Genomic DNA, 27193 nt, shown 5'->3' with positions numbered 1-27193 from the left:
AATGCCAACATTTTCTGGATCAGAAAAGGTGGACCAAAAAAATTAAAAACATAGGTTGTGCTTCTACCTAGTCAATTTCAAATTGCTTCTGGCAATACTATGAATCTTACCCACACCCTTGCGTTTTCCTGCACACTGTTACCACAGAGAATGTGGCAGCTGAAACACGGCATCCCAGGAGAAGCAGCTCAAAGCACGTTCATGATGAGAGCTACAACAATTGTGAAAAGCGAATATTTTGATAAACAAAATGGAAAATCTATTACTAGCATGAATTATGTTGCAGTTGTTATTGCTTTTATTATATCTGTTTTCTGAAAATTTATAACCCACAGATGCTTAAGAATAAAAAAGGTCAGTTTGTCATTGTTTGAAATATATGTTCAGAGTTCAGAATTTTACTTAAGAAATTAGCAATTTATGCCAAAGCAGGCGGATCACAAGGTCAGGAGATTGAGACCATCCTGGCTAACATGGTGAAACCCTGCCAGTACTAAAAATACAAAAAATTAGCCGGGCGTGTTGGCGGGTGCCTGTTGTCCCAGCTACTCCGGAGGCTGACGCAGGAGAATGGTGTGAAACTGGGAGGTGGAGCTTGCAGGGAGCTGAGATCGCCCTACTGCACTCCAGCCTGGGGCGACAGAGTGAGACTCTGTCTCAAAAGAAAAAGAAAAAGAAATTATCAATTTATACTTTTAGGAAATATAGTATTTGTAGAGTCAGCTGAGCTCAATAGACAACCATAAACGTCAAAAACTTTGTTTTCATTTAATGACGCCAGTTTTTTTCAACAGATGCACAACTGAGAAGAATATTGTGTTGTATAATTGCCCTTTGTGAAATTTTTAAAATCCATCACTTTTGCAAAATTGCATGCAAGCCTGGATGCACTATTTGTAGCATTTTTATGTTCCTTTATATAAACATGGGAGGGACAATATGACAGCCAGGGGCATTATATTTAGGGGAATTCCCAGATGATTTACATGTACAGTTTCCATAATGAATTTCTGATTTGCATGATTCTTGAGGGATGATGCTTTTGAAACAAAGGAACAGCAGCTTTTTGCTTCTGCTATGCTGACATATTGTATCTGTGGAATATCATTCTGTGTCAATAAATGAACTGAGAGAAAACCCATCAGTAAAAATATCTAGATCAGAAGTCATGACCAAAATTCTGTCACTTAGGGCAAGCTCCTCCTTCTGTGACTCGATAGGACACATAACTTCTTGGGTTTTTTTCTAAACTTCCCTGACCAGCCCTTTTCAGTACCTTCCATGGAGCTATTTTTCTTTACTTTCACTCAAAAGCTAACACAACTCTCATTTTCTCTTGCTTTACATTCTCAGTGAACTACATAATCTCATGCTTGTGGCTACAATGATTTTTTTTTTTTGGATGCTGAAGACTAAATCTATTTTTCTAGCTCTGATCTTTCCTTTGAAAGCCATATCCCAAATCCTGAATGCCTCCCATATATCTATTCATGGATGACCTATAGATTTTTTAAACTTAACATTTCAAAAATGGATGCTTTACCTCCTGTCAAAACCAGATGGCCACATAATTCTAGCCTTCCATTCATTCGGACTAAAAATGTTAAAATTCATTTCTAATTATTTCCTTTCAGTAATACTGTATAGAAGTTGCCAAATCTGGTCAGTTTTACCTTCAAAGTCATTTCCATTACAGTCCTTTCCTTGGCTTTGTCCCTACCTTAGTTTGAGTCCTTATTAGTTCAACAACTCAATTAAAAAATAATTTCACTGTTTACCAGCTTGTTATTGGGTGGGGGGCAGAATTTGTACATTTCAATGGAATACCATCTAGACATAAAATATACTGTATTTGTATGAGAAAAATGCATTTGCGCTAGGTGGAAGGACAGGTTTAAGATCCTAACTTAAGAGGCACAGAAAAGAGGTAAAGACTCACACTGAAAAAGTTGGGGAAGATGTCAGGGATACCTGGCATCTACACTTAGTACTGAAGGACTAACAGGAATGACCTAGGAGGTGAAGAAGGAAAAATGGCTGTTCCATTGAAAGAGCAGAGGCGAACTCCGGAAGTGTGAGTGGCTGTAGCACATTAAGGAGCTTCAATTTGTCCGAAGCAGTTGGAGCAAAAAATATCAAGTGTTAGAAATTGGACTTACTGTGGAAAGACGAGACTAAAATGGTGAGCAGGAGCCAATCTTAAGGGCCATAAAGGATACACTAAACAGTGGAGAAGGGAAAATTAGCACCACCGGAGGATTCTAAGAAGCGAATACATTGCTGATTGGCAGGGTAGACAGATCTCCCTTGATCAAATTTTAGCAAAGAGAAAAAGAGTAATCTCGGGGCTGTTGTATTAATCAGAGTTAGGAGTTCTCAGGCTTGAATAAGTATAGTGTTCTACTAGCAGGCAAACGCCATGAAAGTGAGCAAAACAGAAGTAAGCCTCTGCCTTCCTGATGTGTGCATGCTAGAATAGGTATTGGCACAAAGGACACTCCCTATAAATATGTATTGAATGAAGACACGAAAGCATCAGACAAAGTTTAGCGAGATAGAATTGGCAAGACTTGCTGATGTGGGTAACCCATAAATAGTAGGCACACAATCAGATGTTGGAGAGGGATAGGGCAAAGTCCAGGGTGGTCGTTTGTAAACATTCTGGATGGTGGTACTGAGAACCAACAGTCATTAGTACAAGGGAGATGTGAAAAATGTAAATTGAAGCAACAGGAAACCTGAGCCACAACAAAAGATTTAGGATAACCTGGAGTGATATAACTTAGAATATAGGGACAGCTCTCCTTGGGTGATAAGAATGAAGGAAGCAAGGCCTGTGGGATTTTGGTAAGTGTATAGGATTTGGAGAGGAACTTGGGAAACTATGTTCCTACTTGATGGCCTTCCCTTCCTAGAGATCTTTAATATGTGCCTCTTAAATAATCAGTCTCTTCTCACTGTTGTTTCCAGAGTTGTTTTGGTAAAAGCTGGTGGGATAGTACTTTTCCTAGTAACAAAAGGCATCCTCTTGACACAGCACTTAACGCAAGCCCAATCTGACAGTGCAGCCTAAGAAAACCGTGCATTTCTCTATGAAACCTGTTCTCATTCTCCACGGTTTTATTTGAATTACACATGTTCCTATGCCTCTCACTCAGCCAGGACTTCCTTCCCTCCACCTCCCAGCTGCAGTTAAAATATCAATTTTCCCATTATTTAGCTTGTTACATATAAGAGCTTTGTAATATAAAAGAACAGAATTTGCTTTTGTTTGTTAAATTAATAGCTAAGAATTAAATCTCGTATTAGAAAGCCATGGCCATATTTGAATGGAACTTTTACCAAAACTTGGGAACTGCTCAAACATAAAAGTGAGGCTTCTCATTAGTTGAGCTGTTATTGTTCTAATACGGTCAAATTCAAAGAAATGGAAATAAATTAGATAGATTCTGATATAACTTCAGGTCAAAGGGCTATAAGAGCTTTGTCTTTCCTGTAACAAAAGTAAAATGACAGACCTTTGTAATGAGCAAAGGCGACATTTCAAAGGATCTTAAATTCTCTTTGTGTCATTTCTTTTCTAAGAAATAGTTTTGATTAATTCCCATCAATCTTTTCTGGAGTGTCTGAAACGTGTTTTGAATTCCAATGCATAAATGAGTATTTGCTGAATATTAATGTGATCTAGTATCTCAACATAAATATCTTAAAGTTTAAATTAATGTAGTGTTTAAGTATTTAAAGTTTATATTTTTCAATAATCTAAACACTATGTATAATCTATCCTAGTAGCTTTTTAAACTAGGAAGAAGACAGAAATGAGATGTTATATGTTGAATGGGGAGGGGGTGACTACGCACTTTAAGGCATTTCCAATTGTTAATAAACATTATGGAAGCTCAGTGATCTCTGGCAGCACAAGACACCAGACAGTTATAAAAGACCACTCTTTTAAAAATCTCTAAATGCCACCTTTCATAGCAAAGCATATAGAATGTATCTCCCTAATTGCATATTCTGGTTACAGCTTTTAGGACTAGATCACACACAAAATTTCAAACAAAGAAACTACTGTGTCCAAGGGCTTATTAATATCATTCTAATCATTACTACTACCTTCAATTTTCATCCTAGAAGCCAAACCAAAATGTGACCAATATATTTATCAGCACATAATCAAAAGAATTGCTGGGAATGACTCTGGATCTGCTGGCTATAAACAGAGATCACTTCCGTATTCTACAATGTACTAAGCGCTTCACTGTCCTCATTTGTTTGATTTTCACAATAGTCTTACACAATGGAAATTTTTTTCCCCACCTTAAACATGAAGAGACTGAGCCAAAGGGTGGTAAAGTCACTTATGAAAGGTTACAAAGATCTAGTAAAGTCAGACAAGCCCTGAAAACAGTCTGTCTCCAGAGTCTGTTCTTCATCTCGGATGATGTTATTTCCTCCTGGAGTTCCTCTTTTATGAAATAATAAGACAGCACATCAGCAGGTGATGCAGGTTACAAGGGGGACTGAAATGGAATGAGCACTTGAGAAGTTTAGGGTGTGGAGAGCACCGCTGGCTGAATGGTTAGGGAAGCAGAAACATTTCACTTGGGTTCCAGGGTGGGACATTGAAAGGCCACAGTGAAGGGTTGGAGCCTTCCAAGCAGAAGAATGACATGAGGGCAAAGCAATGCAAGGTACATCTTTCAGCATGGCAGTAATTGGACTGAAGGGAGTGAAGGGAGTAAAGGGAATAGAGGGGGCAAGAGGAGGGCAATGGTCATCAAGGCAGGAAAGGAGAATGGAGCCAGATGGTAGAAAATCTTTCATTCAAGGCTAAGGAAACCTAAGTCTCAGACTTGCAGCATCCAAAATCCACTTAGTATGTGTTTGGTATATATGTTGATCACCAACTTTAGATAAATTAATAAAAAGAATCCATCCAACATTTAAAGTGTACAGAATAAACAGTATTTTAAGATCACTACTAATATTCATGAATATTTCAGGTTGTTTTATGAGAAGATAGTATAGTATTTGCAATCTCATACCAAGCCATACCCAGCTTGATAGTGGTTAGTCTGATCTGCATGGGCGGCTTCCAAAGAAAGTTGATTTAACTTCTTATGCTTGATATGAATTAAATTTTAAAAAATTAATTCATGTGTACAGGTCACTGAGAAAAACAGAAGATTCTGTGACCCTAACAGAGATTTCTGGATATTTTGATCAAAGATAGACACTGAATGAAGAAATGTCCTCCTTTAAGCAAAAAAGCAAACAACAAATCAACCAACATGTCAACTCAAAAGCTGGAGGTTTCAATGTTTCAACTTGGAATATATATTTTTACCACACCTAGTTGGTGTGCATCATCTGGGAACAAGTTATTTAAGCTATGCTAAAGAACATGTAAGTGCATTGTGAATATACACAGTAACAAATTGCTAAGTTTACTTTTTAAAGCAACAAATAATGAAGTCCTGGGAACCTGGTTCAGGTCTTTTTTTTTTTTTTTTTTTTTTATTATTATACTTTAAGTTGTAGGGTACATGTGCATAACGTGCAGGTTGGATTAAGAAAATGTGGTTCAGGTCTTTTACAGCACAGTTCCATTTTTAAAATAAAGCCTAATATCTCTTATCCAACATCATTATATTTTGGCTCGTGAGTGATAAGTTCTGATCAGTGGTATGCTGGTAAGTCTTTAATAACTTGTTCTTCTGGGGGGAAAGTCTTGCTTTGTTGTATTTGTCAATTCCCGTGGTGTAAATGCTCCCTCCATGGAAGATTTCAACCTAACAACTTGGTAATGCTGAGCTGGGAAGAGATGTTCACAGTAGGCTCCCACAGGCCAGTAGATTACTGTACATATCTCTGAGATAAGCTACTTAAGCAAAGCAGTTAGAATAATATTACAGTTATGAATTTCTCAGTTACAGCCTCAAATGTGAAAATTTGCATTTTTTCCCAACCCAATCTAATATTCTATTTTTAGTTTCTATTCTCATGTAGAAAATCAATCTAATCATTCCAGAGGAAGTCAGTCCAGTTCACGGATTATTCAGTCAATTCAGGATTACATTTATGCCACCTTCAGATTTAACATGCCTACAGGGATTTGTCCACCTTTCCATCAACCCTGGAGTTAGTCCTAGGAGCAGCTGTGGTGGGGGAAGGGCCACACTTCTTGGACTTCTGCCTGGACAGTGAAAAATCCTATCATCATCAAGCAGCTTCCACTCTGCTCTGAGTTGGTCTGTTTCAGATGTACTTGGTCATGACATTTTGATATCTCACACCCATCCCAGGTGTGAGACCTTGCCAACAGCACTGCCTCCACCTCCTGTGCTTCTTGGTACCCCCAGCAGCTTTTAGTTCTCCTCACATGCTCTCCAGGGCTGATAAGGGGTTTTTTGTCACATGGCAGCCTCCACATGGCAGCAACAGGATGACTTCATGACTTCTCTTTGGACAGGCAGTCTCTTCTCCAAGCACCTACTCTAAGTACATCTTTCACATTCAGATAACTGGATGTGAAGGGAGGATTCCATACAGCCTCTCACTCTGGACTTAGTTTGAGGACAGGGCTTCAGAGAAAGTGATTCTTTACACTTGCTCGCTCATGTCTTACTCTCATCCTTCCTTTCCAAACTCTCCTTCCTCTCAGTAGGATAGGGACAAAAGGGATGCCTTCCACCTGCTCATCTTCCCTTTCAAATCCTTTATGTTTTAAGCCTTAAGGGTATGCACTGAGCTATGTTCCCAAGCTGTGCAGTGATCTGCTTTCTCTTAAGCATTGAGTGACTCATGCCTGTCTGAGCTAGGTGGGAGATGAAGGGTTTGCAGGGATATCGTGTCTATTTCTACATCATCTCACACATAGAAATAGCCTCTGAGGCAATTATTATTGTCACTTAAGATGTTTTTATCTCATCCTTTCTTGCAGAAATTTATGTGCTCACCTTTCACAACATCAACCAGCATACTGTCATGCAGAAAAGCAGAATCTACTGATCACTTCACACATTACAATGAAAATAACCCACCTCACCCCACCCCATTCTCCCCTGTGACCTCAGTTTGATAACCGTCTGCCAACTCTCCTCTGGGAATAAAGCTTCTGGTATCTATCGAGTGCTTGCCTCATTCCGACCCACAGCATTTTCCAATCTACAACACAATACACCAAACGATCAAGAATACTAGAAAAATTCAACCTTTCCATCTGGTTAGCCTTGATGGCTCCTACAGTATGAGCTATCAAGGTTAACCAGATTGAAAGGTTGAGTGTTTTGCTCTTATCTAGGCAGAAACAGAATTAAAACTCAGAAAATAAGTAGCTCTCATATTGAATAAAGCAGGAGTCTACTAACATTTACTCAGAATATTGTCTCCTGCACGTCCAAAGCCACTAAAAAAAATGGGTTTTGACAGTGTCTTTTGATAGATGGATTTTGCAAACAGCATATTGTACTTTTTCCCAAAGGATAACATTAATAATAGGATGTGTTTTCGCTAGTAGAAGTACAACTTTGATACGTATGTAGTTCTACTCCCATTATATAAAAAATATTTAAAAATCCATATTAAAAAGCACTATTTTGTGCTTTATCTAGAAAAGTTTAATTGTAGTATTAGAGTTTTGTCTGAAGGGTAATTAAAAGTCTTGTAAGGTTCATTCTACTTTTTCATCAGAGACACAGTTTGGGGGATTAAGAGTGAACCTAACTTACAGGATTAGGTGTGTGAGCAGCAAGTCAAAGATAAGGCAGAGTTTTATACGGCCTGGCGAAGTGGTGCCCCAACACAGAGCCAATCTGCACAAACTGGGAGGGGCTTTTGTTTTATTTCATTTTGGCTTTTCTCCACTAGTTTCTGAGAAAATCTTTTGTCAAAACGCTACCTGGCCACAAGCTAAAAATAAATAAATAAATAAACCTCAGAGACTATACGTGACAAAGAATAGGCTTTTTTAAAGTAGTAGAAAAGTCACCAAAAAAATCAAAAACAAAACAAAACCTATAACCCACACAAGCAACAAAAACAAACCCTTTATGGAGGAAGAGATCATCTGATTTTTGAGTTAGTACATTATAATATTCAAAATGTCTAGTTTTCAACCACAACAAAAAAAAAATGATGCATGCAAAAAAAAAAAGGGAATGTATAGCCCATTCGCAGGGGAAATTAATAGAAACTGCCCCTAAGGAAGCAATGATACTGGATCTACTAAATATGGATTTTAAATCAGTTATCTTTAATATGCTAAAAGAACTAAAGAAAACAATGTACAAGGAGTTAATGAAAAATAGGAGAATGATGTCTCAACAAATAGAGAACATCAATAAAGAGATATAAATTATGAAAAGGAATGAAATAAACATTCTGGAGTTGCAAAGTACAACAACTGAAATGAATTCACTAGAGGGTTTCAACAGCAGATTTGAGCAGAGAGAAGAAATAACAGTGAATGTGGAGAGAGATTGAGAATATTTATTCAAGGAACAGAAAGCATAGTACACACAAGAGACATATCACGGCTATAAGATTAATGATAGCTCTAAGGCCCATTCAAACATCTCTTGGGGCCTACATTATCTGCCACTTAGTGGTATGACATGACCTGGCCTGGGGACTTCTAACCCTAGCCCAGAGATTTCTAGGTGACAAGACCACCTCAGCACAGATGTAGCCCTCATAAACCTTAAAACAAAGCTTATCCTTATAAGAATAGTTTAATTTCCTTTATGAAAGAAGCATCTGTTAATGAGTGTAAACTGCATACAGGTATAAGGAAGGGGAATAATTCCCAAAACTCTGGGAATGGTCTCTAGACACAGACCTTCCTGGTCAGTCAGTCATCTGACCCCCTGACTGTATCTGGCCTGTGCCACCGACCTGCTCCCACTTTCCATCAGGTACAAGTGCTGCCAGAACAAACTGCTTGAACATCAGACAGTATCTAAGACTCACCTTTGACCCAAATTGAACTGAAGTAGAAAATTCATACCTGGGAAAGTTGGTTGGCTAGGATCACCCAATCCCTGAATATGATAAAAAGGAAAAAAATATGATAAAAAGAAAAAAATGAACAGAATCTAAGAGACCTATGGAAAACCATCAAGTGTATCAATGTATGCATAATGGGAATCTCAGAAGGATAGGAGAGAGAAAATGGTTGAAAGAATACTTAAATAAATAATATTATGTCCATCTATTATATATCAATAAAAATAGTTTAAAAAGTGAATTATAAAAAAATAATAATAATGGCACTTTGGGAGGTTGAGGTGGCCAGATTGCTTGAGCCCAGGAGTTCAAGACCAGCCTAGGCAACAGGGCAAAATCCCATCTCTACAAAAAAAGACAAAAATTAAGGTGGTATAGTGGTGTGTGCCTGTGTGGTCCCAGCTACTCAGGAGGCTAAGGCAGGAGGATCCCTTGAGCCCAGGAGGTGGAGGCTGCCGTGAGTTGTGACTGTACCACTGCACTCCAGCCTGGGTGACAGAATGACAGCTGTCTCACAAAATAATAATAATAATACTGGTCCCAAACTTTCCAAATTTGATAAAAGACATGAATCACCACATCCAGTAAGGTTAAACACAAAGCTGGATAAACCCAAAGAGTTCTACAATGAGACACATTACAATCAAACTGTTGAAAGTCAAAGGCAAACAAAAAAATCTTAGAAGCATCAAGTCAGAAGATGTCACCTATAAAGGGTCCCCAACAGCGGATGTTTCAGCAGAAACCATGGTGGCCAAAAGGCAGTGGGATGATATATTTAAAGTGCTGAAAGAAAAACAAAACTATTTGCCAAAAATTCTTTATCTAGTAAAATTACCTTTTTTCAATGAAGAAGTGATATTCGCAAATAAGCAAAGCTGAAGGAGTTTATTGCTTGTAGGCCTGTACAACAGGAAATGCCAAAGGGAGTCCTTTGGACAGAAAGAAAAGGGCACTAGACGGTATGCAAAGCCACAGAGAACACTGTATGGAAACCACATAAACACAAAAGAAAATATTCTTTTATTGGAGGTTTGTAATTCCTCTTTTCTTCCTATATGATTTAAAAGACAAATGCATAAAACAATAATTATAACTATGTTTCTATGTCAGAGCACACAATGCATAAGGATATAATTTGTGAAAATCATACAAAAGAGGTGAGACAAAGCTATACAAAAGCAGAGGGTTTTGTATACCATTAAAGCTAAAGAATGTTAATTCAAAATAGATCATTACAAATTTGAGAGATTATTTCTAATTCCCAGAGTAATCACTAAGAAAAAAACAAAAAAGAAAAAACAGAAAAATAAATGAGAACGGAATCAAGATGACAGACCACAAAAAAAAAAACAATCAACTAAACCTATTTTAAACATATTTTGAAACCTGATGAATACAGGGATTTCACAAAATTGTGAAAGTACTAAATGCCACCAAATTTTACACTTCACAGTGGTTAATTGTGTGTTACATGAATTTCACCACAATTGTTAAAAACTTGAGTAAAATAATCACTCACCAAATAAAGTCCAATTTTTACAGATCCATCCAGCACTATTTAGATGCTTTTAAAACTTGCCACATTCAAATATTCAAATATCCCATTTCATGTATATTTGCCCTAAAATTATGGTCATTCCTTATATTTATGACATTTTTCTAAATTTCTATTTCTTACTGTTTTTCATTTATGCTTTTCCGCGTCAGTAAGCTCTTTATGTATTTTTACTAATCACAGAATTGATGTCATGTCGTGCTAAAAGCAAAAGAGCAAATCTAATAAGTATAAGAAATAGCACACAAATTAAACAAAGACGGGCTAGCTAAGAGAAACTATACTGTTAGTGAACGGTAGCCAATTCATAAATTATCTTCCAGTTTAATTTGTAAAATGTTTATGAATTTTTATACCTTTTTCTTTGAAACTACCAAATTATCTGTTCAACCACTACAGAATATTAGCTGGATACTGGCAAGCGCATTCATAAACACCAGTACAGGCAATGGAGATGGGGCTGAAAGTCACAAGCAGGCACACAACAAGGCCACAATGGTGCTTTAAATTTTATTTTTATTGAAGAAAGCCTCAAAACTGCATGACCAGTTATGGTCCTAAATAACCTTGGATAAAAATCAAAGAACTGCATTAGAGTAGCAGCAATGGAAATATAAAATAAGTTTAAGAGAGAGAGATTACAAGCCATGGATACATAGAATTTATCATCTTTTTCAGAAAGAGGGATCAAGGGAGAAATAAAAGGTGATTCTAAGAATTTGAAACCATGGTGATTTAAAAAACCACCAGGAACCAGAAAGAAAAATAATTACAAGAAGCAGCTGGTTTGGAGGTGATGTATTTAACTTAAGTTGATAAAGTGAGACAAACACCTTGCAGGCAGCTGGAAAATTCTAGCAGGCAATTAAAAATTCCAGAAAGAAGATTGTTGAGATGTGTTTTTCCTTTAGTACAAATGTGGGAAGTGTCAGCAAAGGCCTTCTCCTGAGGCTCTGGCGAAGGACAGGCACATTTAAGGAGGACATGCACAAAGTCAAGTTCAATGGTGAGACTTTGGAAAAACCCACATAAACGTTCTCTTTCTGGCACACAGCCTCTGACCTTATTTTTCATTTTAATACAGTCAGATATTTTTATAGCCTATTATAAAAGTCAGTTATATTTTATACAGCCAATTATATAATCTATTTTATATGTGTCCCATTTATTTTATATTGTTACTATTAATTATATATCAATCTTTTTAAAAAGAGATCAAAGAAAAAGGTAGCAGAAAATAACAAATAATCCTTACATCACTTAAATGTCGTTTTAAGCTAGCTTTCTATTTAAATTATTACATATTTAAGGCTAATAACTCAATTCCCACTGAGGAAGAAAATCTTTGATAAAATGTCTTACTTGAAAAATAAAAGAAAGTCTTTATAAAAATCATGCAATTTTTTCTATGCCTTTTCTCATGGAACTACATCTATAGAGTAGCCTTTGGAAGGGTTGCAGTTACAACTCAGAGATAGTGCATGGCAACAGATTTTAAATTATAAAACTATAAATAGTAAAGTTATAAGCAAATAGAAAGTATTACTACTGCCAGAGCAAACAACTCTTTCCAATGTCATCATACTCAGAATCTAATTAATTGGGAGAAACAGACTAAGCAAGCTCCACCGGGGCTTTGATGTTTATTTCACAAGCCTCCTGACATTTTGGATAATTATGGATGCCTAAACACCCATCACACTAACTGTTAAGTGACATTCAGTCCATATTAATTTTTGCATCGCATTTTTTCATTCCTTTCCCTCCTCCTCAAATGAGTTTTTACCATATTTTATTATACAGACACACACAAATATTCTTTTCATATTGCCATTTTGCATTTCATATTAATAAAGCTGAAGTATTTACATGTTTTTACCAAACTTTTTATTTTAAAATACTTTTAAGTTACAGAAAAGTTGCAAGAATATTACATAGAGTTCCCATAACGCCCTTTGCCCAGTCCCCTCTCCTATTAACACTTTACAGGTGCCGGGTACGGTGGCTCATGCCTGTAATCCCAGCACTTTGGGAGGCTGAGGCAGGTGGATCACCTGAGGTCAGGAGTTCGAGACCAGCCTGACCAACATGGAGAAACCCCGTCTCTACTGAAAATACAAAATTAGCCAGGCATAATGGCGGGTGCCTGTAATCCCAGCTACTCAGGAGGTTGATGCAGGAGAATCACTTGAACCTCGGAGGCAGAGGTTGCAGTGAGTCGAGATGGCGCTAATGCACTCCAGCCTGGGCAACAAGAGTGAAACTCTGTCTCAAAAAAACAACATCTTACAGGCATATGATACATTTGTCACAACTAATGAATCACTATTGATACATTATTATTATTGTTATTAACTAAGGCCCATGTTTTGTCTGGATCTCCTTAGTTTTTACTAAATGTCCTTTTTGTATTCCAGGATCCCATAAAGGTTACATCATGTTCATTTCATGTTGTTTAGTCATGTGAATCATGTTACATTTAGTCATCATGTCTCCTTAGACTCCTTTTGGTTATGACCATTTCAGGCTTTCCTTGTTTTCTGACAACCTTAACATTTCTGAGAATGGCTGGTCAGGTATCGTGTAGAAGGTTCTATACTTCAGGTAGGTCTACTGTTTTCCCAGAGGTTTTTGAGAGCAGGAACACAGAGGTAAAATGCCATTTTCATTGCATCAAATCAAGGGTACATACCATCAATATAACTTATCACTGATATTAGCTTTGATCACCTAGATGAGGTGGTGTTCATCAGATTTCTCCACTGTGAAGTCCCCATAATATACAGTTTGGAAGTTGTTATATACATCTTACACTTCAGAGGTAGAGAATTATGCTCTACTTCCTTGAATGGGGAAAATCTACATAAATTGTTTGGAATTCTGCTGAACAGGAATCAGTAAGCATTTCGTTCCACTTCATTGGGTGATGACAAGCATGACTTTGAGGCAAAAGTTTAAGCGCTCACATTAAAGAAGTAACCCCATAGGACAGATGTGGCGTGCAGGAAGGGGTGAAACAATAAGGGAAGGCCAAAGGAAATGTGTTATTGACTTGGGCAAAACTACAGGCTACTGGCAATGCCACACACACTTCTGAGCAGCCTTATCAGATGCATCTCAGAACTTTCCATTCTGAGAACAAAAGCAGAAAGCTTTTATCCATCAGCTCTCATCCTCTTTGGCACGGTTAGCCTCACAGGCAGGCACTGCTCCTCATCCCTCACCACTAGAATGAGTCCAGTGGACTCCCAGGGGAAGACCATCTATCAGCATCAGGGAAGCCATAGGGCAAGAAGCTACAGGGAAGTGATACAGCCCTAGATGACACCCTATTGCACCTGTAGAAAGCTGGACTTGGTCACTGCAATACTGGCTGAGAGAGAGGGTGAAGAGGATGTAAGTGTCATACAAAAATTGTCCTTATCACAGCACTGGTCACAACAGCAAAGACATGGTATCAACCCAGGTACCCATCAATGATGGATTGAACAAAGAAAATGTGGTATATATACACCATGGAATACTACACAGCCATAAAAAAAAACAGCAAAACTATTTCCTTGCAGCAACATGGAAACAGCTAGAAACCGTTATCCTAAGAGAATTAATACAGAAATAGAAAACCTAATACCATGAGTTATCTTATAAGTGGGAGTTAAAACATTGGGAGCATATGGACCTAAAGTTGGGAACAAAAGACACTGAGGAATACAAGACGGGGGAGGCAGTGACAGGGCAGGGGTTGAAAACCACCTATGGATACTATGCTTTCCACCTGGGTGACGAATTCAGTCATACCCAAAACCTCAGCATTATGCAATATACCTTTGTAACAAACCTGCACACGTACCCCTGATTTTAAGATAAAAGTTGGAAAAAAGGACAGGTCCAATACACAACTACACATCTTAATTTTAACCATCTCTAAGAGTGAATGAACTATTTTGGTTTTCAACTGCTAGCTTTTCCCATCTCTTAGCAAGATCGGTCTGTCCCCTGCTGGAGAAGAGGCTCAGGACACATATAAATGGGCATCAGGCAAGAAAGCTAGGAGTCCTGGGCTTTTGATATCTCTGTGATTGTGCCACGCACCACACTTTCAGAGCACATGTACATTCCAGCTGAGGGGAAGTATTCTCATTCTGAGGCCGAGTCTGAGGCCCTTCACACGTGTATGCTAATATTTTGTTTAGAGCATTTTGCATTTATATTCATGAGACAGGGTGGCTTTTAATTTTCCTTTCTTGTTTGTCCTTGACAGTGTTTGGTATCAAGGTTATGCTGGCCTCCTCGAATGAGTTAGGGAGTATTCTGACTTTTTTTCTGTTCTCCGGGAGAGAATGTATAAGATTACTGTCCTATCTTCCTTAAATGTGTTTGGAAGAAGTCATATTTGAAGGCATGCTAACTTGTTTTCTCTGTTGAAACATTTTTAATGATAAATTTCTCTTGTAGGTAGAGAAATATTTTAATTTTCTTTTTTTATTTCTTGAGTGCAGTTTTGTACGTTGTGTTTTTGAAATATTTTTTCAATTCACTGAAATTCTCAAAATTAGCAGAAAATTTGTTAAAGTATCCTTATATTTTTCTCTTATTGATTGTAGTACATGCTTGTTTTCCATTTTATTAATTAATGCATTTTGGGTTTTTTCCTTCCTTTTGCTTACTTTTGGCTTAATCTGTTGTTCTTTTTGTAGTTTTCTGGGATGAACGCGTGGAAAAATCATTCACATTTAACCTTTTTCTTTTGTAATATTTGTAATTAAGGCCATCAATTATGGTCTAAAGTGCATCTCACAACTTTGATCTGCAGCATTTTGTTATCATTGAGTTAAAATGTTTCCTAATTTCCACTGAGATTTCTTTTGGAGGAATGTATTAAGTTCCACACCTTTCTGGCTTTTTAAGTATTCTTTAATTAATGATTTCTAGCTCAATTCCACTATAGCTAGGGCACTTACTCTGTATGATTTCAATCGTTTGAGATATATTGAAACAATTTATGGTCTAGCATAAATTTAGGTAAATATTCTAAGTATACTTAATAAGAATGTGTATTCTGCAGTTGGAGATATATATATTACACGCAGTATATAAATATACATTATATATTTTTTGTTCAAATCTTTTGTATTTCCATTTTTTGCCTACTTGTTCATTAAGCTACAGAATGATATATATTAACAATAATTTTGTATTTCTATATGTACTGTCTACTTCTATTATTCTGTCCCTTTTTCTTTATGTATTTTTAAAACTTATTTGGTGCAGAAAATGTCAGGTTCACTACGTGATATTTCCTTTTTGGGGGGATCTTTGTCCCTGAGGGTGGGCTGTCTTGGTTTCTCTCAGATATGTCAAGTAGTTGGTTTACTAGTTTCTGGAAATGCAGCTAACTACTATGGGCTGAATGTTTGTGTCCCAACAAAACTCATAGGCTGAAGCCGTAATCCCCAGTGTGATGGTATTTGGAGAGGAAGCCTTTGGGAGGTAATAAGGTTTACATTGTCACAAGGCTGGGACACTCATGATATGATTAATGCTCTTACAAGAAGAGGAAACAGCCGGGCGCGGTGGCTCAAGCCTGTAATCCCAGCACTTTGGGAGGCCGAGACGGGCGGATCACGAGGTCAGGAGATCGAGACCATCCTGGCTAACACGGTGAAACCCTGTCTCTACTAAAAAATACAAAAAACTAGCCGGGCAAGGTGGCGGGCGCCTGTAGTCCCAGCTACTCAGGAGGCTGAGGCAGGAGAATGGCGTCAACCTGGGAGGTCAAAAAAAAAAGAGGAAACAGAGAGAGATCTCTTTCCATGAGTATGTACCAGGAAAGGTCACGTAAACATAAATTGAGGAGACGGCTGTCAGTAAGCCAGCAAAAGGGCCCTAACAAGACATCGAATCTGCTGTCAGCTGTATGATATAGCAGCTAACTTTTCTAAAGTAATTATTCATAGAGCCAGACACCATGCTAGACTCTACCTATACCCTGAGGTAAGGCAAAGTCCTAGGTAAAATGTATCCCTCAGAGTTTCTTGAGAGATTAAGCTGTGCCTGAGATTTCTGAAATTATTTGGTTTCTTCTTCCTTAAACTGCTTCCCCTATGCTCTCAGTTTTCTCCTGGCAACTATGCCCTCATAAATCACTTGCACCTCAGACGTTGCTGCAGGTGTGCTTCTAGGATAGCCCAACCAAAGACACCCTTGATCACTGAACTCATTGTTTATTCATTGCGCCTACCTGTAAAATTTTCCTACTCAGCACTCTGAAAATATCAGATGGATACTAAAAGAAATGTTCATGTATTAGTGATAATGTTGAATTTTCTGAATATATTTTATTGGCCACTGTGTCAATTCCAGTTGGATCACATTTATATTTTGAATTCCCGTATTTTATGAAAGCTAAAGACATGTCCTAAGGCAGGAGCATCCTGTGTCATCTTGTTTGAGGAAAACTTAGAAGGATAATCTGCCTTAAGGTACTCCCCTTACCTTCTTATTGAAGGGCTACTAATTTCTCTTGCTCACGTGCTTTAAAGATTTCTAAGACTTAAGAGAAGACAGCTACATTGCCAATAGAATATTACACATAAAAAGAGTATGTTGTCATAGAATTTAGAGATTCTCAAATTCAATCCTCTACCAAGGGGGAAAGAAACAGGGGTAATGTCGTTTCCTCAAAGCCATTCACACTTTAGTATTATAATCTAGTTTTCCTGATTTCAGAACTATACATTACTCAGGATTAGCTACTTGGCGTATTCCCATGGATGATACCATCAGACTGATTTAGAGCTGAAGACTGTGGGCCACAGAGCAGACAAGGACGATAAAGGGTAAGATGGAAAAAGCACCAAGACGCTGGCAGGCAGATCAGAGAAGCTGGAGCATTTTCTAAGGAAGGGGCCAAGGAGGGAGGGCAATGTCTAAAGCCAGAAGGGAACTGGCCAGGCAGGTGCACAGTCATCTATGGTGTTAAATCAAAAGAATCGACACAAAAGAAGCGATTCTATATTAATCTTGGAAGTGGCAGCAAACTCTCCACTGCTTTAACAAATAGATGATATCAGCATGTTTAGAAATAAATGCATAAACCTTCACTTATTTTTATTTCACTTTCTCAAGGCTGGTGTACAAAATATAATTTATTAGCACAAGTGATATATCACTGATCATAAAATTAATCTGGAACTGTATTTTCCAACCTTTATCAAAATGTTAATGTTTCAGTAAGTTTTTTTTAAACTTCACAAACTATATCCAGACTAACTTTAAAAAAAAAAAGGTAAAAATATTTTAAATAAAACCATCATATCGCCCTAATTCACAGATTTTGACTAAGGATATATCAGAATGTTTTAGCTTTACTTCAATCTAGTAACAAACATTAAGAAAACTCATTGTTTGACTCTGTTTTGCTTTATAATTAATCAGGAATATTGCCAGACATAGTGGCTCAGGCCTGTAACCCCAGCACTTTGGGAGGCTGAGGCAGGCAGATCACTTCAGGTCAGGAGTTCACAACCAGCCTTGCCAACATGGAGAAACCCGGTCTCTACTAATAATACAAAAAGAAATTAGCTGGGTCTAGTGGTGCATGCCTATACACCCAGCTACTCAGGAGACTGAGGCACAAGACTCGCTTGAACCCATAAGGCAGAGGTTGCAGTGAGCTGAGATTCTGCCACTGCACTCTAGCCTGGGTGACAAAGTGAGACTGTGTCTTAAAAAAAAAAAAGAGGGATAAATTGGCTCCTCCCAGCATAGTTCTGTGGAGGTCAGAATTCCCTGAGATTACCTTTATATAATGAGTACATATAGTTTGCTAAAATGGGGTTAACTGGCAGGACACACTTTGAAACTGGTTAACGTTTGTACAGCACTGTGTTTTTGTAATTTATGTGGCCCCATCACGGTGCCACCATCATTTTCAGAAAGACAGTACCATCTCACTGTTATCCCTGCTCTTCCCATAGGAAATTAAAGTTTGGTGGCGAAATATCTCGGCAATCATTAAGGGAGTAAAATGTAGTAGTGATTAAGACCCAAGAATACTGAATTAATTCCAGATATATCTAACACCAAAGAAGTCGCTCCTCACCTAAAATTTTATGATCTGCAGGAAAGAATACAAAGGAGAAGGAGAGTGGAGGAGCTGAAGTCCAAGTGTGTCTGGGAAGCAAGTTCTATGACTGTTAGGGGTGACTATTCAGAGTTTGAGTCAGATTAGCACCCCCATCACAACGTTAAGAGCTGTACCCCTGTGAATTTAAGACAGGGCCCAAACCCAGAAAAAATTAGGGCACAAGACAGAAATATCAGGCAGTGCTAATAAATCACACCACAGCCAGGATCAGCAGGAAGGCAGGGGCCCCTTGCAGTTCAAGTAATTTTTCAGTTGCCAAAGACATACTCTCAGCACATCAGATTCTGAATATCATGAGTTGGTCTACAAGCAAATAAATTGCTGGCATGTTCTGTTCTCCGACAAACTCCACAAGTACAGGGCATCTCCAGTGCAACAAACTCAGTCATTGAAGTTCACCTGCCCCAGCCTGGTCATGGGACCTCTCGGGCAAACGTCAGACTCACACCAATTGTGCCAGCCAGGTTCCCCTTTCTCTAGGCTTGAAATTTTTCAATCCTGTACAAAAGTTGTGTCTTATTCTTTTTTCATATAGAAAGTATTGGTTATTAAATATATTAATACTATGATTTTTAAAATTTAATTATTATAAAGGTTTCATTTATTTATTTTTTTTTTTTTGAGATGGAGTCTCGATCTGTTGCCCAGGCTGGAGTGCAGTGGTGTGATCTCCGCTCACTGCAACCTCCGCCTCCCAGGTTCACGCCATTCTCCTGCCTCAGCCTCCCAAGTAGCTGTGACTACAGGCACCTGCCACCATACCACGCTAATTTTTTTGTATTTTTAGTAGAGATGGGGTTTCACTGTGTTAGCCAGGACAGGTCTCAATCTCCTGACCTCATGATCTGCCCGCCTCGGCCTCCCAAAGTGCTGGGATTATAGGCGTGAGCCACCGCACCCGGCCTACAAAGGTTTTTTTTATATAATATGTTTAACACCGGGAAATATCTACCTCAAAAAAAGCACCTACTACTTTTTATCTTTAGGGATCTATCCTCGTAAGCACTGACATGCAACATGCATAGCTTGGAAGATTTATTGAACCATAATAGTTGTTTGCAAAGCAGCACAACAATTTAGGGCAGTCAAAATTGCCAAACCACGCTATATGAAATGTTATAATTATTCTTAGTAGAGATCCATCCATGAATGTGGGTCATCTCTGTCAATTAACCAAGTAAGGTAATTCCGCTATAGATAAGTGTTTGATTTTAATATCAAATTCTATAGGTATTGGGAAGACATTGCTTAACAAGCATTTAGAATAGAAGGGTGCAGTTGTGGTTTAAAAAAGAGCAAATGGAAAAAGAAAGACAAATATCCAATTTTTAACATCAGGAAATATTATGATAGACAAATATCCAATTTTTTAACATCAGAAAACATTCTTATCTTACAGAATAGGTGAGAGGAAACTCACAGTATTTGTCAACTTATGTAATCCATCTTTTATATACTTAAAGAGGTGTACATATAAATGTTTCTACTCACACATATAAATATATTATTTTTGCTTTGGACAATCATTTTATTTACTATTCTTTTTCCTGTACACAAATATATCAATTTGCAATCACTCATTTCCAAGGTTGTCCAAGTACATTAAAATAAAGACTTACCTTTGGATTATAACACTACTAAAAGATGTGGATTCTTCATATTCTGGATTCTAAATGTACTAAGGACACATTTAGACTATCAACTGGGACACTAGAACCTGCTTGAACTCCACATTGACAACACTAAGAGTCAATGTATATTTAACTTAAATTGCCCATTAAAATTTAAGCTATACTGAAACTCCAACAATGAAAATACTATACAGCTATCTTTCCTGGATAACCTTATCTCTATTCCTGGATTCCTGTTGGATGGTTGATTGGATTCAAGAGTCACATGCCTAATCTCTTTAGCAAAATTTATCTAACCCATCCATGATGTTCTCTTCAGAGGATTCGAAATTTCCCATCTTCTGCAATATGAATAGGCCAAGAATTTTCCAAACCATCAAGTCTGATTGCCTTTTTTGCTTATCAGTTTCTTTCTCAATGTATATCTTCCCTCACACATTTTGCTATAAGCTTAAGGAGAAACAAAGGCATAACTTTTCTATTTTGCTTAGAAAGCTCCTCAGGTGATTATCTAAGTTCATTGTTTACAAGCTCTAATCTCTACCCAACAGTAGAACACAATTCAACCAAATTTTCTACCACTCTATAACAAGGATTGCTTTCCCTCCTGCATCCAATAACATGACCCTCTTTTCTTTCTGAACCCTTGCCAGATACACTTTAAACCTTTGTATTTACACCAACAGTCGTTTCAAGGCAATCTAAGTTTTTTTCTATCATGTGCCTCAAAATTCTTCCAACCTTTGCTCATTACTCAATTCCAAAGCCACTTTCCTATTTTAAGGTGTTTATTCCAGTGACACTAAACGTCTAGTACCAAAATCTGTATTTGTTTTCAAGGGCTGCAATAACAGAGTGCTACAAACAGGGCATCTTAAAAGAATGTAAGTTTATTCTCTCACAGTTCTGGGAACTAGAAGTCTCAAATCAAGATGTCTGCAGGCAGGGCCGTACTCCCTCTGTGGGCTTAGAGAAGAATCCCTCTTTGCCTCTTTCTAACTTCTGATGGTTGCTGGCGATCCTTCGCATTTCTTGGTTTGCAGCTGTATCACTTCAAGCTCTGCTTCCATCTTCGCCTAGTCTACTCTGTCTTATCTGCCTCTCTATCTCTCCAAATCTCACACTCCTTATAAGGACACCAGTCATTGGATTTAGCCCCCCACCCCTTAATCCAGTATGGCCTCATCTTAACTTGATGATATCTGCTAAGACCCTATGTCCAAATAAGGTCACCTTCATTGGTATTTGGGTTAGGATTTAAATCTTTTATGAGGACACAGTTCAACCCGTAACAGCACACATGTGGTGAAATTAAATTAGCACCCATCAAATGGAAAATATGTTTAATGGTAATCCTCCCCTCTCCTCCCCTCCCTCTCTCTCTTTTGAGACAGTCTCGCTCTGTCACCCTGGAGTGCAATAGCACAATCTTGGCTCACTGTAACGTCCACCGCCTGGGTTCAAGCAATTCTTGTGCCTCAACCTCTTGGGTAGCTAGGATCACGGGTGTATACCACCATGCCTGGCTAACTTTTTTGTATTTGTAGTAGAGATGGAGTTTTGTCATGTTGCCCAGGCTGATCTCAAACTCCTGAGCTCAAGTGATCCTCCTGTCTCAGACTTTCAAAGTGCTGGAATTACAGGTGTGAGCCACGGCACTCAGCAATGGTAGCCTTTTTTGATCTCCTTCCCTCATTACTAGGGCCCCACTCATTTTCACAGTATTATCCTTGACACTTCTTATCGCACAGATGGAAAATAAGTGAGTAACTTTCTCATTTTTTTGGTCTATTCTTTGGCTCTAAGTTTTCATAATTCTGTAGGAAAGAGGTCATTCTGTGTATCTAAGATACTAGGACCTTTATTCGCTGATTTAGTTTATTTACATATGACTGTAGACTTGGCTGAACGCTTTTTCCTAGCCTGAATGAAATACTATGATAAATGTTTCAATACTAGAAATAAAATATAGCCTTTAATAAATCACTGAAAATCTGATGTTCCTTTGTGAAAACTTCATGTAATTAATAGGGGAAAAAAAGAAAAACTAAATAAAAAAGAAAAATGTAATCAAGTAGGTTGACAACCAGCAAAAGATAATTAAAATGATCCTGTTTTGTGTCTCGGTTTCATTAACATGTAAATGAGATTCATGAAGTTTGATATTGTGTTTTACCAAGAGCCATAGAAATGAATTAAGAATGAAAATAAGTCCCACTGATGGAGACTCCTGATGAGTATATAAATTAATGAAAAATATGATTTGATCTAATTAATAACATACATTTTTGTGATGTATTGAACCTCAACAAAGGAAATCAAGATAAACAGGTAAATTAAAATGTTGTGTTCCTTTCACTGGCCCACATTCTGTGAAGCTTTTATGACTCAGATGAAGTGGTGGTAAATGTCAAACTCTGCTGTTCTTTATAAAGAAGCACAGGATGGAGACCCTATTCTAGGATTAGCATTGCAATAACAGCATTCCTGCTGGTGGCTCCATAGGTACAAGGTCTGGAATGGCCATCAGAGAGGCTAGGAAAGTCCACTGATTGGTCAGGGACTCCGAATTGCAAAGAGGAAAAGACAGTCCTATGTGACCAATAACTCTCACTGCAAGTCACTCAAAAGGAACAGGCTAGCATTATCCACTCAAATATATTCAAGCACCCCCCCCAATTTCCCATTTGATAGAAGGATCTCAGTTCTCACTCTCCATTGACATCTTCACATTCAGAAGCACACAAAAGTGGGTATCTCCAATAATATGAAATGAAATCTTTAAACTTAAGCTTAAAATCATGTTAAAGTGTTATATCTAGACTGTAGTGAGAACTATGTGTGATATATATCATGTATACCAGATGGCAAAATACACACACACACACACACACACACACACACACACACATTTACCTATTTGTCATGTCCAATGTTCAATGTGCTCAAGCATTAAGCACATATTAAGGATAACATCAAAGAGTAAAATTAGAAGTGACTGACTGATGTTGGCATGAGAGAAAGAGGATAATAAATGGGAGAAACACGGTTTTAATAATGCATGATGTTGTTGTCCGCTTTTTATGATTGTTAAAATGTTTTCTGTATTAGCATTGCCAAGCGTGATCACAGTGATCCTCTGTCTCTAAGTACACAGTGTTTTTGAAATTCTGTCTTATTTCTACAGCAAGGTGCCATTTAATTATCTTTAGTTTCCTTTTAACATATTCAAGTGTCTTTGAGACAGGGTCTCACTCTGTCACCTACGCGCTAGTTCAGTGGCACAATCATAGTTCACTGTAGTCTCCAACTGCTGGGTTCAGTGATCCTCCTGCTTCAGCCATAGCTGGGACTACAGGCATACACCACAGGTGAATTTATTTTTTATTATTTTGTAGAGACAAAATGTTGCCCAGGCTGGTTGTGGCTGTGTTGCCCAGGCTGGTCTCGAACTCCTGACCTCAAGTGATCTTCCCACCTCAGCCTCCTAAATTGTTGGCGTTATACACATGAACTGCCACACCTGGCTGAGTACTCCTAAAGGACCACGAAAATCTTGTTATGTTCCTATTCTTCAACTGATAAGAAAATCAACCGCACTGAGAATCCAAAACACTGGGGGATCATTATTTTTAAATAATTAGCATTTTTGAAAATTACTTAACTTGAAACTGAAGGCCAATTAAATTTTCATCCCTAATGTGCCCATAAGGATTGTATATTATTGTAGAAAATATTTTGTAAGATATATAAAAAGCTCGTCAGATTGAAGGAACTCAACTCTCTGTAATATATGATGTGTCTCTTTCACATTCCAGAACAGAAGCTAGATGTCATATACGTCTCATGAGTTTTAACCATTTGCTTATTCAGAAATTTACTTTTACAATATATCATTCATAATGATTTTATGCAAAGATAATGAAAAACTAGTGAGATGGGCCAGTCAGAGGAGAAAAGCAGACTCACCATCTCTTCTATTCAGCCTTGCGAATCCAGGACCATGACTGCTGGAGAGCTCGGAAGAACTGCTGAAGGATGCCTGAGGCAAGGCAGACACAAGAGGATCATCACAGTCATCTGTCAGGAGGAACAACGCCACATTGGGGTTAGTTAGTGCTGATGGCTTTCGTGGAATCAATAGACAAAACAACAAACAAGTAAAACAACAACATCAAAAACTAAGATCTAAGATCTCTAAAAATATGCCTACTACTTATAGGGGCTATTCTACTAGAAGTCTAGTAAGTTCAGTGAGAAAAGAAAAAGAACCCGAAGACAGGAGAATATGAAAATATTTTTAAAATCATAAAATTATATAATAAAATAGTATCTTAAGGTAGAAAGGGTTATACCTCATTATAAAAGATTCGCAAATTTAGCTGTACGAAAATTAAATACTTAAGGTTTCCAAAAGACACTGTAAAGAAATTAAAAAGAAAAATCACAAAATGGAGAAAGTACTTGAAAAATCTATAACCTAGTATACAATTAGTATTCCAAATAAAGGAAAATAAAATACAAAATAAAGTAAAACAAAAACCACCTTTAAATCATTACACACATTAACAAAAATAACACAAGGCACGATCAGACTTCACAGCACAGCCTGGTGTGGTGGCTCACACCTGTAGTCCCCGCACTTTGGGAGGCTGAGGCAGGCAGATTACTTGAGGTCAGGAGTTCAAGACAAGCCTGGCCAACATGGTGAAACCCCATCTCTACTAGAAATAAAAAATTAGCAGGGCGTGGTGGCACATGCCTGTAGTCTCAGCTGCTCGGGAGGCTGAGGCAGGAGAATCGCTTCAACCCCAGAGGTGGAAGTTGCAGTGAGCCAAGATCACACCACTACACTCCAGCCTGGGTGACAGAGTAAGACTCTGTCTCAAAAAACAGACTTCACAGCACAGATCCTATATAAATTGATCCTCAAACTTATCAGCTAAAAGAGATGTAAACTGGGACTATGAAAGGATACTAATTTATGGACATTAGACTGGCAAAATGTAGGCCAAGAGAAGCTCTGACACATTGCTCGTGGGAGTATAAACTTGAGCAACCACTTTAATAAAAACCACTTTTCATTAGTTGTATATCTGAACTTTCCCATGCCCTATGTTCCACCAGTTCCTTTAATATACGTAAGTCCTCCTATGATGAACCCTCAGTCTCAAGGACTTTTGTCTTTTTACCCAAAGGTGATATACAAATACTAGTAATTTTGTGTCCATGAAAATAAAAAAGTACTCAGAGGAGCTTGCATTTGTGCACCAGGAGACATGTATGATTTCTAGCAATGTTGCTCATAATAGCGCAAAAAAAAAAAAATTGACAAAAAGATATCCAATGGCAAAAGAATAAAACATAGTGCTTTTCACAATAGAATAATATACACCAGTAAAAGAAACAACAACACAAAACAGAATAGTTGAATCTTAGAAGTGACATTTTTGAGAAAAACTAGTTATAAATAATATATAATATGTTGATCATTTTGAAAATCTTAAAAAGCAAAGCTAAGTAATACTGTATGTTGTTTAGGAACATATATGAGCTTTAAAAACTACTTTTACAAAAAGAAATGAAAGTTACAAAACTCAGGATCTTGGCTACCTTGAGAGAAAAGCGGAATCAACATACATGTATACAGTTTTAATGTGATGGAATGCTCTAATTTGGGGGTAGGTGGTGTCAGAGGTGTTAGAACCAGAGTGACTCCATCTTGAGTGAGGGCCAGGGAAATGAGGCTGAGACTTGCTGGGCTGCATTCCCAGAAAGTTAGGTATTCCTAGCCTCCAGACGCTTAGAGTTAAGGGAACAGACTGATAATGTTTACTAAACAGACCCAGACTTAGGCGTGTCCTGATATCCCAGTATCGAGAACAAAAGCATTCCTAATTTTGCTTTAAAGATATTAGTTGATTCTTGCAAAATATAGTAATTAAGAAAATTAATCCTTTATCACGAACCCTTGTAGCAGAGCTCATCTCCCTATGATCTTTTCTAATCCTATATAAATACACACACATACACACACACAAGTATTTGTACCAAGGGTGGACACATTATTTCTCTTACTTTCAGGAATGCCCTACTTTGTCTATGGAGTTGCTGAACTTTCACCACTTTACTTTCTTAATAAACCTGCCTTTGCTTTGCATTGCTGACTCGCCCTGAATTTTCTTGCACAAGATCCAAGAACCCTTTCTTGGGGTCTGGATTGGGACCCCTTTGTGGTAATAGTGGCATAGTCACAGGCTTCTAATTATGTTTCATATAAAATATATAATATACACATGCACATACATTTACATATGTATCAATATGTATATATACATATTAATGTGCACACATATTTATCGTCTATCTACCCTTTTATGTGTATCACATATATTGCTTCTAATATTAAAAGATAAAGCACAAAGAATGAGGGAAAGCATAAGAATAATCTCATGTGTATCATGAAATCCATACATGTTTAATTTATTCAGCCAATTCCTCATTCGATGTCATCTTTAAAGCATATTTGCCTTTTATATTATACTCTTAAGTTGTTCCCATTTTTGCTCTAATCAGAAAAATATTTCTCTCCCATTTAGTTTTTAACATATACATTCTGTAATTTAAAATTATACAGGGTTACCGTCCCAAATGTTTTAATTAATGGTGATTTAATTTAAATAAAATAAATCTAAAATTATCTAGATTCACCTGAAATTTTATTAAGTTTATTATACCTGAACCTAATTTGTTCTTGAATGCCTTTCCCAAGAACTTACCTGAGGTAGCATTTTACTTTTCAAGGTTGTCTCTATTTCATTCAAAGTCTACTTTTTCTTACTCTTA

At 37.5% G+C, this 27193-nt stretch overlaps 1 protein-coding gene across 3 annotated transcripts in view; it reads right to left on the bottom strand.

Moving 5' to 3' along the window:
* The window catches only part of CNTNAP4 (contactin associated protein family member 4), a 990511-nt gene that overhangs the window by 217921 nt on the left and 745397 nt on the right, over positions 1–27193 (bottom strand). For 2 of the 3 annotated variants that reach the window (XM_050772659.1, XM_050772660.1), the window contains exon 1: positions 24317–24444. Coding sequence is in view for 1 of the 3 variants with exons in the window: in XM_050772661.1 (XP_050628618.1) it covers positions 24317–24427 (111 nt within the window). In the remaining 2 variants the exon portion in view is untranslated. Of the gene's footprint in view, positions 1–24316; positions 24445–27193 lie in introns of those variants that run through there. The other variant, XM_050772661.1, reaches the window with a different exon arrangement.

This window comes from Macaca thibetana, chromosome 20 (assembly GCF_024542745.1).
Source record: "Macaca thibetana thibetana isolate TM-01 chromosome 20, ASM2454274v1, whole genome shotgun sequence".
In the NCBI taxonomy this organism is placed as follows: Eukaryota; Metazoa; Chordata; class Mammalia; order Primates; family Cercopithecidae; genus Macaca; species Macaca thibetana.
The sequence above is the reverse complement of the archived record's forward strand: the minus strand, read 5'-3'. Positions and strand labels throughout refer to the sequence as shown.